This window comes from Corvus cornix, chromosome 6 (assembly GCF_000738735.6).
Source record: "Corvus cornix cornix isolate S_Up_H32 chromosome 6, ASM73873v5, whole genome shotgun sequence".
Lineage (NCBI taxonomy): Eukaryota > Metazoa > Chordata > Aves > Passeriformes > Corvidae > Corvus > Corvus cornix.
In genome coordinates this window covers 12,005,425-12,019,386 of record NC_046336.1, presented here as the reverse complement: position 1 = coordinate 12,019,386, position 13,962 = coordinate 12,005,425, and the positions used below count along the sequence as shown (strand labels likewise).

Genomic DNA, 13,962 nt, shown 5'->3' with positions numbered 1-13,962 from the left:
GAGAAAATAAAGTAGGAGAAATCAAGCAGCAAATTCCCAAGTTCATTGCTTCCAATCTACAGGAAAAAAATAAAACACAACCTATTTTAAGCATGTGAGTGTATAAATAAATCAGATGGCCCAGCCAAAAGGCAAAGTGGGCTGAAAACAGATTCAAACATAGGTCTAGACTGTTACCTAGCTGTGAATCTCAGCTGGGCTCGTCTCTCCTGTATTGCCCAGGCAACTTAAATCTGAATACAACAAAGACAAGATTAGGTAGATAAGTAATATCCAGAGGGAACATCTAGAGCCTGTGGGGCTGCAAAGCCATCTGAGTCCCTGGAAAGCTTGACTCCTGTGTTAAAAAGCACTTTCATTGTATGGGCCATTTGTTGATGGATTGTGGGAAAAAGTCAGATTTCAAACCAGATAGGAAGACAAGCAAACCCTTATATAAAGTCACCCTCTCCCCAGTCTGTGGGTTGAATGCAGAATGCTCTCAGACTTACTACATACCACCCACTTTAGATTACAGACTTGCAGAGCTATTTTTAAAAAGTAATTATAGTAGTAGAGGGCACACTCATCTGGAACGGCTGCTTGAGGAAACGACGAGCCCAATGTAGCTCAAACTGCTTTTCAAGTCTATAATCGTGTTTATTTATTGCCTTTAAAAACAAGAATCAAAATCCAACTAATTTCTGAGTAAAAACGTCTGTATATCTCCCTAAGGAGTCCAGGCAGCTAGACTACACTGAAAACCTTCTCTGGCCTTTCAGTCTAGCATCCAGAGCTGCAAAAAAAAATAAATAATCCCCATTAGCTCTGGCTTCACGGAAACCCAAACCCAAATCCCTTTCCATTCTTTGTTTTCCCTTGAAACTGCGGCTTGATCATTACAAAATCCTCATCAGGAGATTCAAGTGGTCTAATGAGAGGCACATCATGTTTTGCATATGCTCATTTCTGCCCAGAGGTGGTTTCTGGTTGAGCAAAACAAGAGTTCTTAACCTGTGTGAGAAGAGTGGGTTTACAAGCCCCAGAAAAAGATTCCATAGCTTTTTCTATTCCAGCCCCTCATTTCAGCTGTCAGCTGGTGGATTTTGGATCTGTATGATGAGAAAGGACTCAGAAGAGACTGAAAGAGAGAAAAGAGGACCAGGTACTTGGGCAGATATAAGGAATATTTTTCCCCTCTTTTTCTTCCTTTCGTTATGGAATCAGACTCTTGATTCATGCCCTACTAATGCCCAAACACCTTCAGAAGGCCTGACCTGTGAAACAGGCTCAGCATGCAAAGCCAGCAGCCCCATGCACTCCAGTCCGTGGGGCTCCTTACAGCTCCCTCCTCAGCAGCAGCTCTGAAAGCTGGCACTGGCCATGCCTTTTCCACAGCTTTTTCAATAGGCAGCAGCCTTAGGGCATCCTGTGACCTCATACTTGACGACTTGTCTTTCAACCAGAAGACACTTAAACCCTAAAAATATCTCCACGGAGCCTAAAGAAAAGAATATGCCTGTTCCCCTCAAAATCATCAATCCTCCCGCCGCCTGGCGAGGAACAGCCGCTTCCTCCCGGCAGCCCCTGCTTTCCCTTCAAGCTTGGAGCCGACAGGAAATCCATTCTCCTCTTGAGAGAGACAGGAGATGAATTTTCCACAATAGCTCTCCTAGCAAGGCAGAAAATAGAAAGACACAATAGAAACTGCTAACTCAAACAATAGGAGCTGCTGAAGGGCAGCTCACCAGAAGCTCAGCATCACCCAACTCCCAAATATGCTGGAGTGGAAAGAAGCCAAGGACCTGTTAGCTGTCTTGCTAACACAATATCCAGGCTCAAACATAAGTTTGTTTTAAACCTGGAAGCACTCTCCCCTTTCAGAGAACTGGCAGGAAAATGTAAAATATGTACATTAAAATGAAATTGCACTGCATTATGGAATGCCCCCCAAAAAGATTTCCATAGCTCTTCAAACCCACAGCATCTCATGCCACAGTGCCACGGGTCACCTCTCCACCCTCTGGCAGCTCCTCAGAGATGGGGACAGGGGACTGCAATACTGCCTTATTGCAGGTGGTGGAAGGGGATGGGAGCAGAGTCCCTCTTTCTTCCGGGAATTTGTTGCCTCATATTCAGAAAAGCACAGCAGAACATCTTGGTTATTGATGTTACACAGGTAAGGCTCAGCAAACCAGACATCTGAGACTCTGCTCTCTGTGTGTGTATGCCTATCATGCCTGTAAGACTACCCTGCATATTAAAGAAACACTGTTTCAAATAACTTAATTCATATTTTAATCTAAAACATAAGACATGCCTTGATAAAGAGAATTTTATCTGATCTCTCTTGGGTTTTTTAATATTTATGCTACTTTTTGACTAGCTTTGAACTGCTGCAACACTGTTCATTTCTGAGTAGGTCAGAAATGAAATTCTGAGGAATTCAAAATGACTGCAAAAAAAAGTTTAAATCACTTACTAATAACTTGCTGCCCTGGCTCAGACTGATGAAGGACAGAATAATCAAAAATTTTTTAAAAATCTGAAATTTGCACATAAAATACAGCTAAGAATTAGGACAAGGAATGCATTTCCTTTTAAATGCTCTGCCAGCAACCAGCTCTCCAAGGGAGAAAACAGCCTGCAATAAAAATATCTCTAAAAGTTCTAAGGCTCCTCCTTGGCCAGTGTGTGCCTTACATCACCCCCCTACCTCCCAAGGTGGGCAGAATAAATGTTGAAAACACTTTCTATGCACTGTACCCTGCTGAAATGCAGCACTTTTGACAAAATTACACACGGCCACGTCCCAATTTTGCCGATCCTGGTCTCGATTTACACAGGTGGAACATGAATGGCTGGATCTGAGGGTCACTGTGGTGCTGGCTGGGAGGATGAACACATCATCTCTGCTCCAGCACACGATCGCTGAACAAAACACTGCTTCTCCTCCAGCCCGGAGCAAAACAAAAGGTGAAAAGCTGGAATATACAAAGCTGAAAGGAAAAAAAAAAACAACCCTGCTCTCATCACCGGGGACTGAATCCTGTTGTTGCAAACCTACTGAAGCCTTTTTCCTCAGCTTCATCTTGCCCAAAAGACAGCACTGCAAAGGGGAGGGGGAAAAAACCAAACCCAACACCTCAAACCGAAACCAAAAAGCAGACATAAGCACCTGGGATGCAGTTCATCGGCAGATCTCCTTCCCCACTGCAGCCCGGGAGTGGCAGAAACAGAGGTGAGGAAGGTCCCAACCGGCATTGGGGAGAAGTTATTCCCCATCCTCCTGCATTGTGCAAAACGGGGAGGCTCCCGCCGGCACCCCTCAGCAGCCCCAGGTATCTGGGCGGTGCTGGGGCGGCCGCCCGCGCCCTCCCCGAGCGAACCTCTCCCTTCCCGCAGCGCTCCTGACTCACACACGGCTCTGCCCTCGGCTGGGGCTCGCTCTGCCGACTCCCCTGTGCTGCAGGAACAGCCTCCAGCAAACCTCAGGCTGGGAGACACTGGGGAACCGGGAGCCTTGCCCAGAGATTAAGCAGTCAGGCAAAGCCCTCCCTGCAGGGATCAGCTCACCCCACTCCCACCCACTGTTCCCGGCAGGAGCAACGTGCCACAGCTCTGGAGCAGAGCACAGGGCCGAACTCGCACTCCCAGCAGGGATCTGTGCCGCCCTGAATTTGCTGCCAGTCCCTAAAACGCCTCAGCACGCACACTGTGCTCCTGCTGCCCCGGGGCCCACGAAGGAGAAAGGCCCAGAGACCCCTCTGAGATGGTGCTGGAGTGTTTCTCTTCTCGGGGCAAAGCAGCTCAGCAGGGCACAGCGGGGTGACAGCAGCTGGGTGACATCTCATCCCCCATGCTGGCATCTCTCCCAGCGCCCTGGGACACCGCCACCAAGCTACACTGGCAGCACGCGCCCCAAAATGGATGGTTTCCTCTTTCCTCGCCCTAGTCAAGGGAGGAGGAAAATGTGAGTGGGGAAAAAAGGAAGAGAGAAGGTGCCTCTCTGGTAGAGGCTCCCAAGCACTGGAAGCAGGGACTGGAGCCAGGCTGTGGTGTTGTTCCTCCAGCTGCTTGACCAAGCTGGTAGGGCAGCCTGCACTGATCACCCTGCTCCCCTGGGATAGGACTCAGCTTCCCAAGAGTTAGGAAAACCAGGCCCACAAAGCAGTCTCCTCGAACAGGATGTCTCCCTCTCCAGGCAGCATGGAAGCTGCAGAGCAGGCACTCAGTGAGGATTTTCCCCTTCTGGCACATCCTATGCAAAAACCTCCTGTTTCTTCAGCGGGGGTCAAAAGTGGTTTGAAGTCCAGCAAGAATCAAGCTGGAACCTATATGGGAAGTGCAAGGGGCTGCCATCATCAATGGCCAGCCTTCCATGCCGTGGCAAGCCCAAGCCTCTCTCCAAGGCAGGGATCTGCAGCCCAGCAGCCAGCATGACATGATGAGTTCATGCCATGCAGTGTGTTTTCCCCAGGGCTGCACTTTGGAAGACACAGTGGAGCAAGAAGAGCTGACATCCCTCCAACTTCAGCTTTGTCTCCAGATGGCTCTCCCATTTACTGCCAAGAGAAACGAAAAACAATGCAAGCCCTGGAGTCTTGGGTCAAGCACTGCAAAACTGTTAATCCCAGAGTTGCATCGCCCTGTCTCTGCCATTTCATTTGCTGCTGTGGTCTCCAGAAGCTCAGCAGACGAGACTTCTGCTTCCAGCTGAAATTCCTTCATTAATTACCTCAAGATCCCTGAAAAAGGGAGCCCAAATCCATAACCCCTTCTCTCTACTCATGCAGATGTAAAAGTACCTGACAGGGAGGGAACAAAACTACTCATCCACACTCCAAAGATCATTCTTCAGATATGCAGCAGAAGAGGTGATGGAGAAATCAGTGTATTGCAAATGGGCTCAACCAACAGCCACACTGGTACATTCAAACAGCACTTTCCATCCATGTCTTCTTAGAGCAACAAACTCTCTTTGGTCTAGAGAGGGGTTTTTGCAGCAAATTTTATTCTAACTCTTCCACAGTCTCTCTCCAAAGAAAAACATTCATACCACAAACTGCAAAAATGCTCTCTGGCCAATCCAGAGAGTTTCTTACGCAGTTTTCTTCTGCACAACCCCTCCTGATGCAGAATTTTCCAACATTAGAAAGGGAAATCAGAGAGAAGAATGGAAAAACTCATGGGAAGAAGACAAAATGAGGAAAGGAGATGAAGATACCACTTCTGGCCTCTCAGTATGGTTAAAAAAAGTCCCAAAAAATTGAAGGCAAAGAAGTGACTCTCTAAAAGTAAAACAAAACTACACAATTGTCCACAGGACATTTTCTACAGGACTACCTGGCACTACTTATAATTTCTTTGCACCTCTTCATGGCACTGAAAACCGTAGAGTCCTTATTTGTGTAAGGGAGAAGTGAGGGTAAATATATTTGAAGAAAGAAATTGATGAACATAAGATAAAGGTATCTAGAGGAAAAGAAGAACTGCACTTTCCTGCTGCTGAACCCAGTATGGTCTCTCCTTGGGGGGCAAGGCTCTGAACTCCATTACATTTTCCTTGGTTTTATGGGTAAAAGGTTTCCAGCACAGTCAATTACTAATTATTATTTCAGGAGAGCATCGACAAACAGGAGTTGCAGGATGGAATGTGCCAACTTCCTAGGCCAGACCTGATGGGGGGATTTGTCCTACCCTGCAAGTGGAACAGCAAACCCCGGGCACTCAGAACCCAGCATGCAGAGCCTCTCCAGCTTGGTTGAATCAGGCCCACTATAAGCAAGCAGGACCATAACATCTTCATAAAGTAGGATTTAAGTACAAACATCTGCCTTGCCATTTTTTAATTAAGGGAGTTTATAGCTAAGTATTCGTTTCCGTAATCCACGGCTCCAGCTGCAGAAATGCCATGCGTATTCTAATTATGGCAGCTAGTTTATTTATCGGAGTTTGACACTGTTTGACATTTAGCTGAGTCACCTTGTTCCTGGGTAAAGCAACACGGGCTGTTCAGCACTTCAAGAAAGAGGCAGAGATTCGATATCAAAAGTAGAACATATATCACAGAAATTTTAAATTAGATACAGCTGAGGTCTATTCTGTTCTGGCAGCTTCTCTCTTTGGGACACTAAGTCAACCCAAATGTTTTCCAGATACAACTCTTCCCCTCAAGGACATGTGGCACTACCATCTCACTCATGTTTGTGGAGGGTGGGAAGGGTAGGAAGTGTTGTAATGGGCATATGGGGTTTATCTCACCCCCTGCAAATATCATGCACCCATATATCAGGACATTCATCATGAAGATCTGCACAAAGGCTGAGCAGCAGCCACGTGCAGTCAGCCAACATTTTTCTAGAAGATAAAACAGATAGGCCAGTGACAGTCAATACAGGAGGAACAAATGCTACCTGAAGACGGGATTTTCCTACAGTACCTCATGTGAAGCCATCTGCACTCCTGTACAGTGTTTCCAAGAACCTCAAAATGCTTTCCAGCAAGAAAGGCAGGCCAGCAGTATCCATTCTTACCACAAAGAGGTTTCATAAAGTGATTTGTCTATGTTGGTGATACAGCTAAAAAGAGAGCCCACTCTTGGACTTCTCATCCCAGATAGGAAATGGATGGCAACACCACCTTCCTCTGGCTGCAGAGGTTGGGTGCAGCACAGAACACTGCAGAGAACAAACCCCGAACCTGGGACTGCCTTCCACAAGGTCGATGGAGGCTGCCAGCACGCTGCCAGGCAGCTGTGCTGCCCTGCTGTGGCTCTGATGTTCGTGTTGTGTATTTGTGCTGCTGGTTTCTAAGTCCCTACTCTCCAACAACCCTGGAGCTGTGCTCACCACACATCTGGAGCAACTGCTTTGGCTGCAAATAGTGTTGGGGAGTGCAGCACACTCCTGGAGAGGACTAAACCCTCCCATCCCAGCTTCTCTTCACAGATTTTAAGGGAAGAGCTGGGATCTCCTTTTAATAGCGGGAGACAGAACAGACCTTTTAAACAGGCTGAAAATACTCCATTTATCCTGGCAGGCACTGCAGCGAGCCAAACTTTTAGCCAACAGCCAGAATCGTGCAGTCAGACAATAGGGAGCTGGCCAGAGCCTGCACTTCCAGAGCACGCTGTGGTCTGGCTCACCTCCCCATGCCATCCCTGCAGCCGCTGCTGGAAGAAGCTGTGTAGGAGTGTGTGCTGTTACCCTGAGGACAGGATATCCATCGTGTCCAGGCCCTCTGCGAAAGCTGTCAGAGGGACAGTGGCTCAGGCCAAAAAGATAAGTAAATACCTTTTTGGCCAGCATTGCAGAAATCCCTATTTGTGTTTAACCTTCCTTCAGTTTCCTTTCTATCCCAGTGGCAACTCCAGTTATTCATTCCTTATTGTACAGTAACAGTGTCTGCAGAGCCATAGCATCCAGAAATGACAAAGACTGACTCTGGTCCCAAGTGGTCTCCCAAGTGGTGGCCAGAGCTCAGGCTGCCTGGTTGCACCCCACAGACACAGCCCCCCAGAAGCCATTAAATCCCTTTGTGTGACAGGGCACGAGCCAACCTGAATCTGAACAGCTGATGCAAGATCCCCTGAGAGCCCTAAACACCATGCCAGCTATTTTAGGAGGAGGTGGAGGTCTGATATCACAAGGCTGGGTGTATGAGCTCCCAGGGAAAAGGCATTTAAAAAAATGGTCACAAAAAGTACTAGAGACAGTAGCTGGGGAACTGCAGTCTCCAGCTGCTCTCACCCATCTTATTTAGGGCTTTCCCCACAGCATTACCTGGTAGAAAAGGAATGATTCTTTGCTTGGGATCTTTCTGGCCTCCTTCAATAGGAAACTTGTCCAGAAGCTGCATCTGCAAAGGAAGCACAACAAACGTCTTAGGGGGAAACATGGACTGTCTGCATAGGGACCAAGGGATCCCTTGGTCTGTGTGTGGTTTAAGACAAAAGCAACTGCAGGAATTACTTTGTCTTGTTGGAGGGGAGCCTGTACTAAAAAAGGTATGATACAGTTCACTCCAAGAAAGGGAGGGCAAGTTTCTGGCAACACAGAGGAGCTGGGACAGAGCCCAGGCAGACAGCTGAGCCTGGCCCTGCTGTCATTCTAAAATTAGGCTCCCAGTTTTTGCTACAAAACGCACGCCTTGTCTCTAATACACAGCCTGCCTGTGCTGGTGGAGGAACAGGTTTTACCTGTCCATCTGACAGACCACCCTCCTGGCAAAAAATGCTGTTCAAGCAACCAGATTAAAGCACATCTAATAAAACACCTGCTCTGCTTTTATGGCAGAGCCAGAAAGACCCCCTGCCCTGGTCCAGTAAAAAAGAGCATTCCTGTTCTCCCAGGGAGACAGAGATGGGGTTTTGGGGAATGTCTTCCACTGCAGTCCCTGCATGGAGGACAGCAGGCAAGCAGGCCTCAGAGAGCAAAGCATCCCACAGAACACCACAAATGGCCTGAAAGCACAGCTCAGCGTGGGTGTGCTCTTAGCCAAGCACCCTTTAGCACATGGTTTTTCCTAGCCTAGGAAAGCTGCATGCTGATCTGACATTCCTAAAGGAGCCCTACAATATATCCTTGGGTGATGAAACCTGATGGACCAGTGCCACTGAGGCTGAAGACCAGTTGAAAGGCCTCAGACAAAAAGATGCACCTGCTCTAATGACACCATCATGGACTTGCCCAAAAGAGACCAACTCCAGCCCTGAAAACTGCCAGAACCTCTCATCTCTCCCATTCACCCTCTGCAACCTTTCGCTCTCATTCAGCCTGTGGTGCTACCAAGACAGAGACCCAAATCTTCACACTGTGTTTCATTTCTCCCCATGTTTCATATGCATGATGTCTCTATGATGTTCTATGTCCCCTCTCTACTCAGAAGCCCTGGCTCCCTTGGGCAGGGGGAACTCCAAAACTCCTGCCAGCCCCAGGGCTCCTTTCCAACATACCAGGAGAGATGTCTTTCAACTCATAGTCCACAACCCCTGTGATCTCTGAAGAAGGCAAGGAAGGAAAAGCAAGCAGTCATGTTACTTGCCCTTGCAGAACCCCTATCTCCTCACCTGAACTGGATCTACAGCTCAATACGAATACCCAAAGTGGCAGCAAGAGCTGGGGGAAGGGAGGGGATACTTGTCAATCAGCAATCAGCATTTAATCTCATCAGTGCTACGTGTCCAACAGAGAGCCTGTGTGAGTTAACAGCAGTTTTGCCAGCTCGACAGATTTCCTTTTAAAAATATTTTTTTGCTAACTTGGGGAAAAAACAGTCGGAGTTATTTTTTTTTTATTTTTTACTGGTTTTGTTTTAAGCACACAGAATCCTTCTCGTCCTCCACCTCACACAACATCTCCAGCATTTTCACCATATGGCACAGCAAACCAAAGATCAAGAGGAAACTCGGGAGTAGAAGGAACATCTGTGCACGAGAAGAATTTAAAAGATCCCACATGTTTCCCCATCAGGGAGTCAGCCTGGTAAATAAATAGACCATAGCTTTGCGGATTGTTAGCTAACTCGTTTTTCTGCCTACAGAGACACATTTTTTAATTGAAAATGGGAAATTTTGTTTTCTTGCAGGTAGAGCTCTGGGTGTCTGAGGTCAGGCACGGGCAGGAGTTTCCTTCAAAGAAGAGGGAAAAAAAAGGAGGGGGAGGGAATCCCTACCTACTGACTTGAAGTTTCACTGTTGCTACACTTTTAGCCAGGAAGGCAATTCTCACTTTACTATGCGGTGACTGATTGAAGCTGGAACTGATACAGTCAAATTCCCATGGTTATTCTTGGAGTTAGATTAGCTTGGCTAATACAAGCCTTTTTAACCACATCAAGAGAGTCACAACGTGTATAACTTAGTGCTATTTATCTAAAGGGTGGATATCAGCAAAATAGATGCAATAAACTGCAGCTGGAAGAGTTTGGCTAAGCTTTCCTAGACTACACTTTCCACCCCAGCTCTTGCCTTCACTGGGAGGGTCTGGATGGCAGGGAGCTGGGGGAGGCAGGGGCACTCCAGAAGCCATGGATCCTTCAGGATGTTAAAGTCAAATAAAGTGCAGCAGAAGCAGGGAGCCTTCCTCAGCACTTTCCTGCACCCAGTTCTGCCATTCAAAGCCAGTGCAAGTTAGAGCTAAAGTCCTAGAGAAGCAGGATTCTGTATCCTCCCACCCACAGAGAAGGATGCAAAGTGGAAGATGAGGAAGAGATGTATACAGGAGAAAAAAACCATCAGTGGACCTGAATGAAACATCCCAAATCTTCCAAATGTGATGGGGTGTCCCAGGCCAATGCCTAACATCCCCACTCAGCCCAGCTCTGAGGAGACAAATGGAGTAGCTGGGAATGAAGAAAGTTAAGGGCTGAACTACCCAAACTCTTCCTGGTAGGCACAGCCCTTTCCTCACAGACAATCCTAACAGACAAAGACCAATAAACAGATTTTCAGTTCTCTTAATTAGATGTCTGCAGAGCATCTGAAAGTCAAAAACTCTTTTGTCTGTGACAAATGTTTTTTCCATTAAAGGAAGTTATTCTTGTTATAACTGCAAATACACATATGACTGATTAGAAAAACCCTTCACTTAATGCCCCAGGTTATTCTGTTCAGACATGGGCAGTCTCCACAAGTTGTTGCTCACATCTTTGACCTGTGACAGTTAACTTAGGGACAAAGTGTGCTAAATCAGAAAGCAATTCTGTCACCTGGAGTAAAATCATCCCAGTATGGAGGAAAAGAAGGGCAGTCTGGATGCAGAGTCCCAACAAACTGAATTAGGGATGTAGTTGACTTTGGGCAGACAAAAAAAACCACAGCTGGGCAGTGCATTTTGGCAAACCTGGAGGAGGTTAATTTGCTTACAATGAGGAGGAGCCTCCAATTGCATGACTGGTATGGTGAGCAGAAAAAAACTGTTACCATGTCCCTGTATCACAGGGTGGAGGATCCGTTTGGAAACAGGGAGGGTATATGGAAACCAGGAAGTGAGCTTTCCATCCATTCAGGCAGCATGTCTGGAGTCAGGCTGAACAAACACATCCCACTCTCACTTCTGGCACAACAGATGCGTGTCCACGAATAACTCACCACCAAAATTGCCTCTCCAGGCTTTGTCTCTCCAAACTGCTCTGGGTTTGCTGACATCTTTCCTACCCAAGTCCTGCACAATCCTGAGCACCTTCCTTCTTGCTTCTGCCTAAAACTCCTTTAGAAGACCTGCTATAAAACCTTGTGGTCCAGATTATGACTTTCTTGCAGTGGTAAGCAAACGATCATGCAATTAATCTCATTAAAAATCAAGGGAATTACTCATGTGAGTTGCTGCTCATTAAAACGAAAACAGACTCAAAAGCACTGGCCCACTCCACTCCTTTCAATTTGTACATAACCATGAAATCACTTGACTTGCAAGAATGAAATAGGAAGATTTCAGAGTATCAACTCAACCAGTTCTCCAGGCATCTTCCTTCTCATCTCTTCTGCCTCAGGCCACCTTTACCTAAAATGCAAATATGCCATGAAGAAAGAGATGCTCCTGCACACAAGAACCATTTGTGTTTGCCAGATAACAGCATCTCTGGTCATTTCACATCAGCTCTGCTGTGAAAATAAGATTCAGCCCTGTCTGCTTTGCAATGGTAACACCTGGTTAAAAATCGTAATAAAGAAAAACAAGTGCCCTTGGAGACGCTGGAAGTAGCATCTCTGAGGATGAAAAGCCAAGCATCTTCCTGATAATTTACTTACTACATTTTACCTATCTTGGTTAAATTTTCATGAAACAACATTTCTTGCTGCTGCAGACATAAGAACTTACAGCACCCAAGGCTAAGAGGCAATTTCTCTTTTGCAGGAGAGGCTTTTACTCTGCTACAAACCAACCAGTGCAGAGGACATGAACATATCAACTGTTCAGTGGCTTGACCCTGGGGCATTTGCCAGTGAGAGCTTTGTTCCTCATTTGGTTTTGAGGTTTTGGAAGTTTGTGTCCAAATCCAGCTCCCTGAAATTAATCCACTGAGACAGTCACCTGACCCCCACCTATGCCTTACACTATAGATGGGTTCCTGCTGGGCTGTTGGTTCCTCCCCTTCCTTCCTTGCAGCAGTTTTAACTCCTCTGGTCAGAAGAGTGGAGTTCTCCTTTTGAAATGAGCAGATGAGGACACCTACATAATCTCTTAGTGTGGAAAACTTTCTGGTTCCTTTTCAAGTGGATGCAGGTTTGTCATGTGCACAGATAAAACCAAAGCTCCGCAGGAGGTCAGCACTGCAGTCACAGGGAGATTTTTTTATAACACAAAGATCCTGAGGATGACTTTCATGCAAGCCCTTACTTTGGCAAGCAAAACAACATCCACCTTTGCAAAATGATGAAGGACTCTGAACTCCTACAAAGAGAGATGAGGCCTCGCTCCCTTTCCAGGGTATAATTTACTTGTGTCCCAGAGAAAGAGCAGTTGAAAATCAAACCATGACCAAGAGCAGCAGAGTTTTTGCAAGGGGCCCCTAGAAACCTCAGCCTGCCACCTTACTCTTGGCCACCCAAATGGTCAAGACTACAGTTCTTCCTACACTGAATGCCAACAAGCACATCAACTTCCCTCTTTCCAAGCACTCATCAGAAAATGCATTTTTTCATAAAAATGAGGCAAACTGACAATAACTTTAATTTAGACACTCCTGGACTTGAAAGGTAAAGTACATGAGGACAGTCAGGCATCAGGCACATCCCTTCTCACAAGGCTGATCTGATCTACGAGTCCCGAGGAGGAAAGAAGGGCTACAGCCAACTGGGAGACAGGTAAGAGGAGAGGAGGCATCTGTACATGTATGGGGTTGTGTGCACACTTCTGAGAGAGTCTGCCAAAGAAACTGGAAGAAAAGCAAAAATACTGCCAGGGATCTGAAACTAGTGATGATGGAATTCACATCCTCAGCAAGAGGGGTTAAGGGCATCTGCAAATCAGAAAAGACTGAAAGTCCCTAATGCAGATAACACAAGTTTAGATTAGAAGGAGAGGTAAGATATCAGAATAGGAGTTATTAATTAAACCCCTGAGGAGCTGCAGTAATTTCCTTTCATTTTGAAGTTGGAAACCAGCTGTGCTGCTTGCTGACGGGATTGATGGTTTCAGCATCATCAGCTATATTTTGAATTATAAACCATGTGATCTGCAAGACAGGAAATGGCCAGGATGGGTTTGAATTCTGTCGTCTGCCGAAGTTTTCCTGTGGATAAACCTCTCTGGTCCTGTCTCTGCTTTTGCACCTGAAAAATGTGAGACAGATCTCAGGTAGGTGGCGTGAGATTTAATCAAGAGCCATCACAGGCTCTGAGCCTTATGCTGCAGAGCAGGAGTCAGAGACTGAACTCAAGAGAACTACACTCATCTAAACCCAGCAGGACAGAAGCAAATGGAAGAAGTATTATTGGTGGTTTTCAGATACGATTATCCTCTCATTTGTGGGCTTGTCCATCTATAGCATATTCCAAATCCTGGTTAACCAGGGAATCCAAGGGGGTCTTTCACCTAAGGAAGATGGTTAGCCATCTCCACAGATTCACCTTCTACATACTGGTCTAGAGAAGATAATTTCTTCAATTGTTTGGTTTTAGAATAGGTTTTCTGCTAAGGTTAATCAGTGGAGCATTCATGATGTGAGTGAAAGGATTTGATTTACTCCAGCTCAGGACCATACCTGCTGAGATCAGTGACAAAAGGAGATGCAAGGCAGGGAATGAAACCTCTGCCACTGGGGCAGATCCCTCCACAGCATACAGCGGTAAGAGAATTTTCTCTAGGTTTCTCTGAGCTTCTTTTTATTTCTCCTCTGCTCCACCCTCTCACAGGAACAACAAACCAGTTCACTCCCACGGACACAAGACAGCAGGAGGTCTGCTTAACTCCCACCCCTTCAAAATTGGCCAGAGCAGAGCTGTTCCTGAGCATAACACCAACTAGGAAAAGTTTGCAA

General features: G+C 46.5%; 1 protein-coding gene across 1 annotated transcript in view; it reads right to left on the bottom strand.

Moving 5' to 3' along the window:
- The window catches only part of SH3PXD2A (SH3 and PX domains 2A), a 253,922-nt gene that overhangs the window by 176,103 nt on the left and 63,857 nt on the right, over positions 1–13,962 (bottom strand). The window contains exon 3 of the mRNA XM_039553504.1: positions 7,764–7,839. Within this exon, the coding sequence (XP_039409438.1) occupies positions 7,764–7,839 (76 nt within the window). The remainder of the gene's footprint in view (positions 1–7,763; positions 7,840–13,962) is intronic.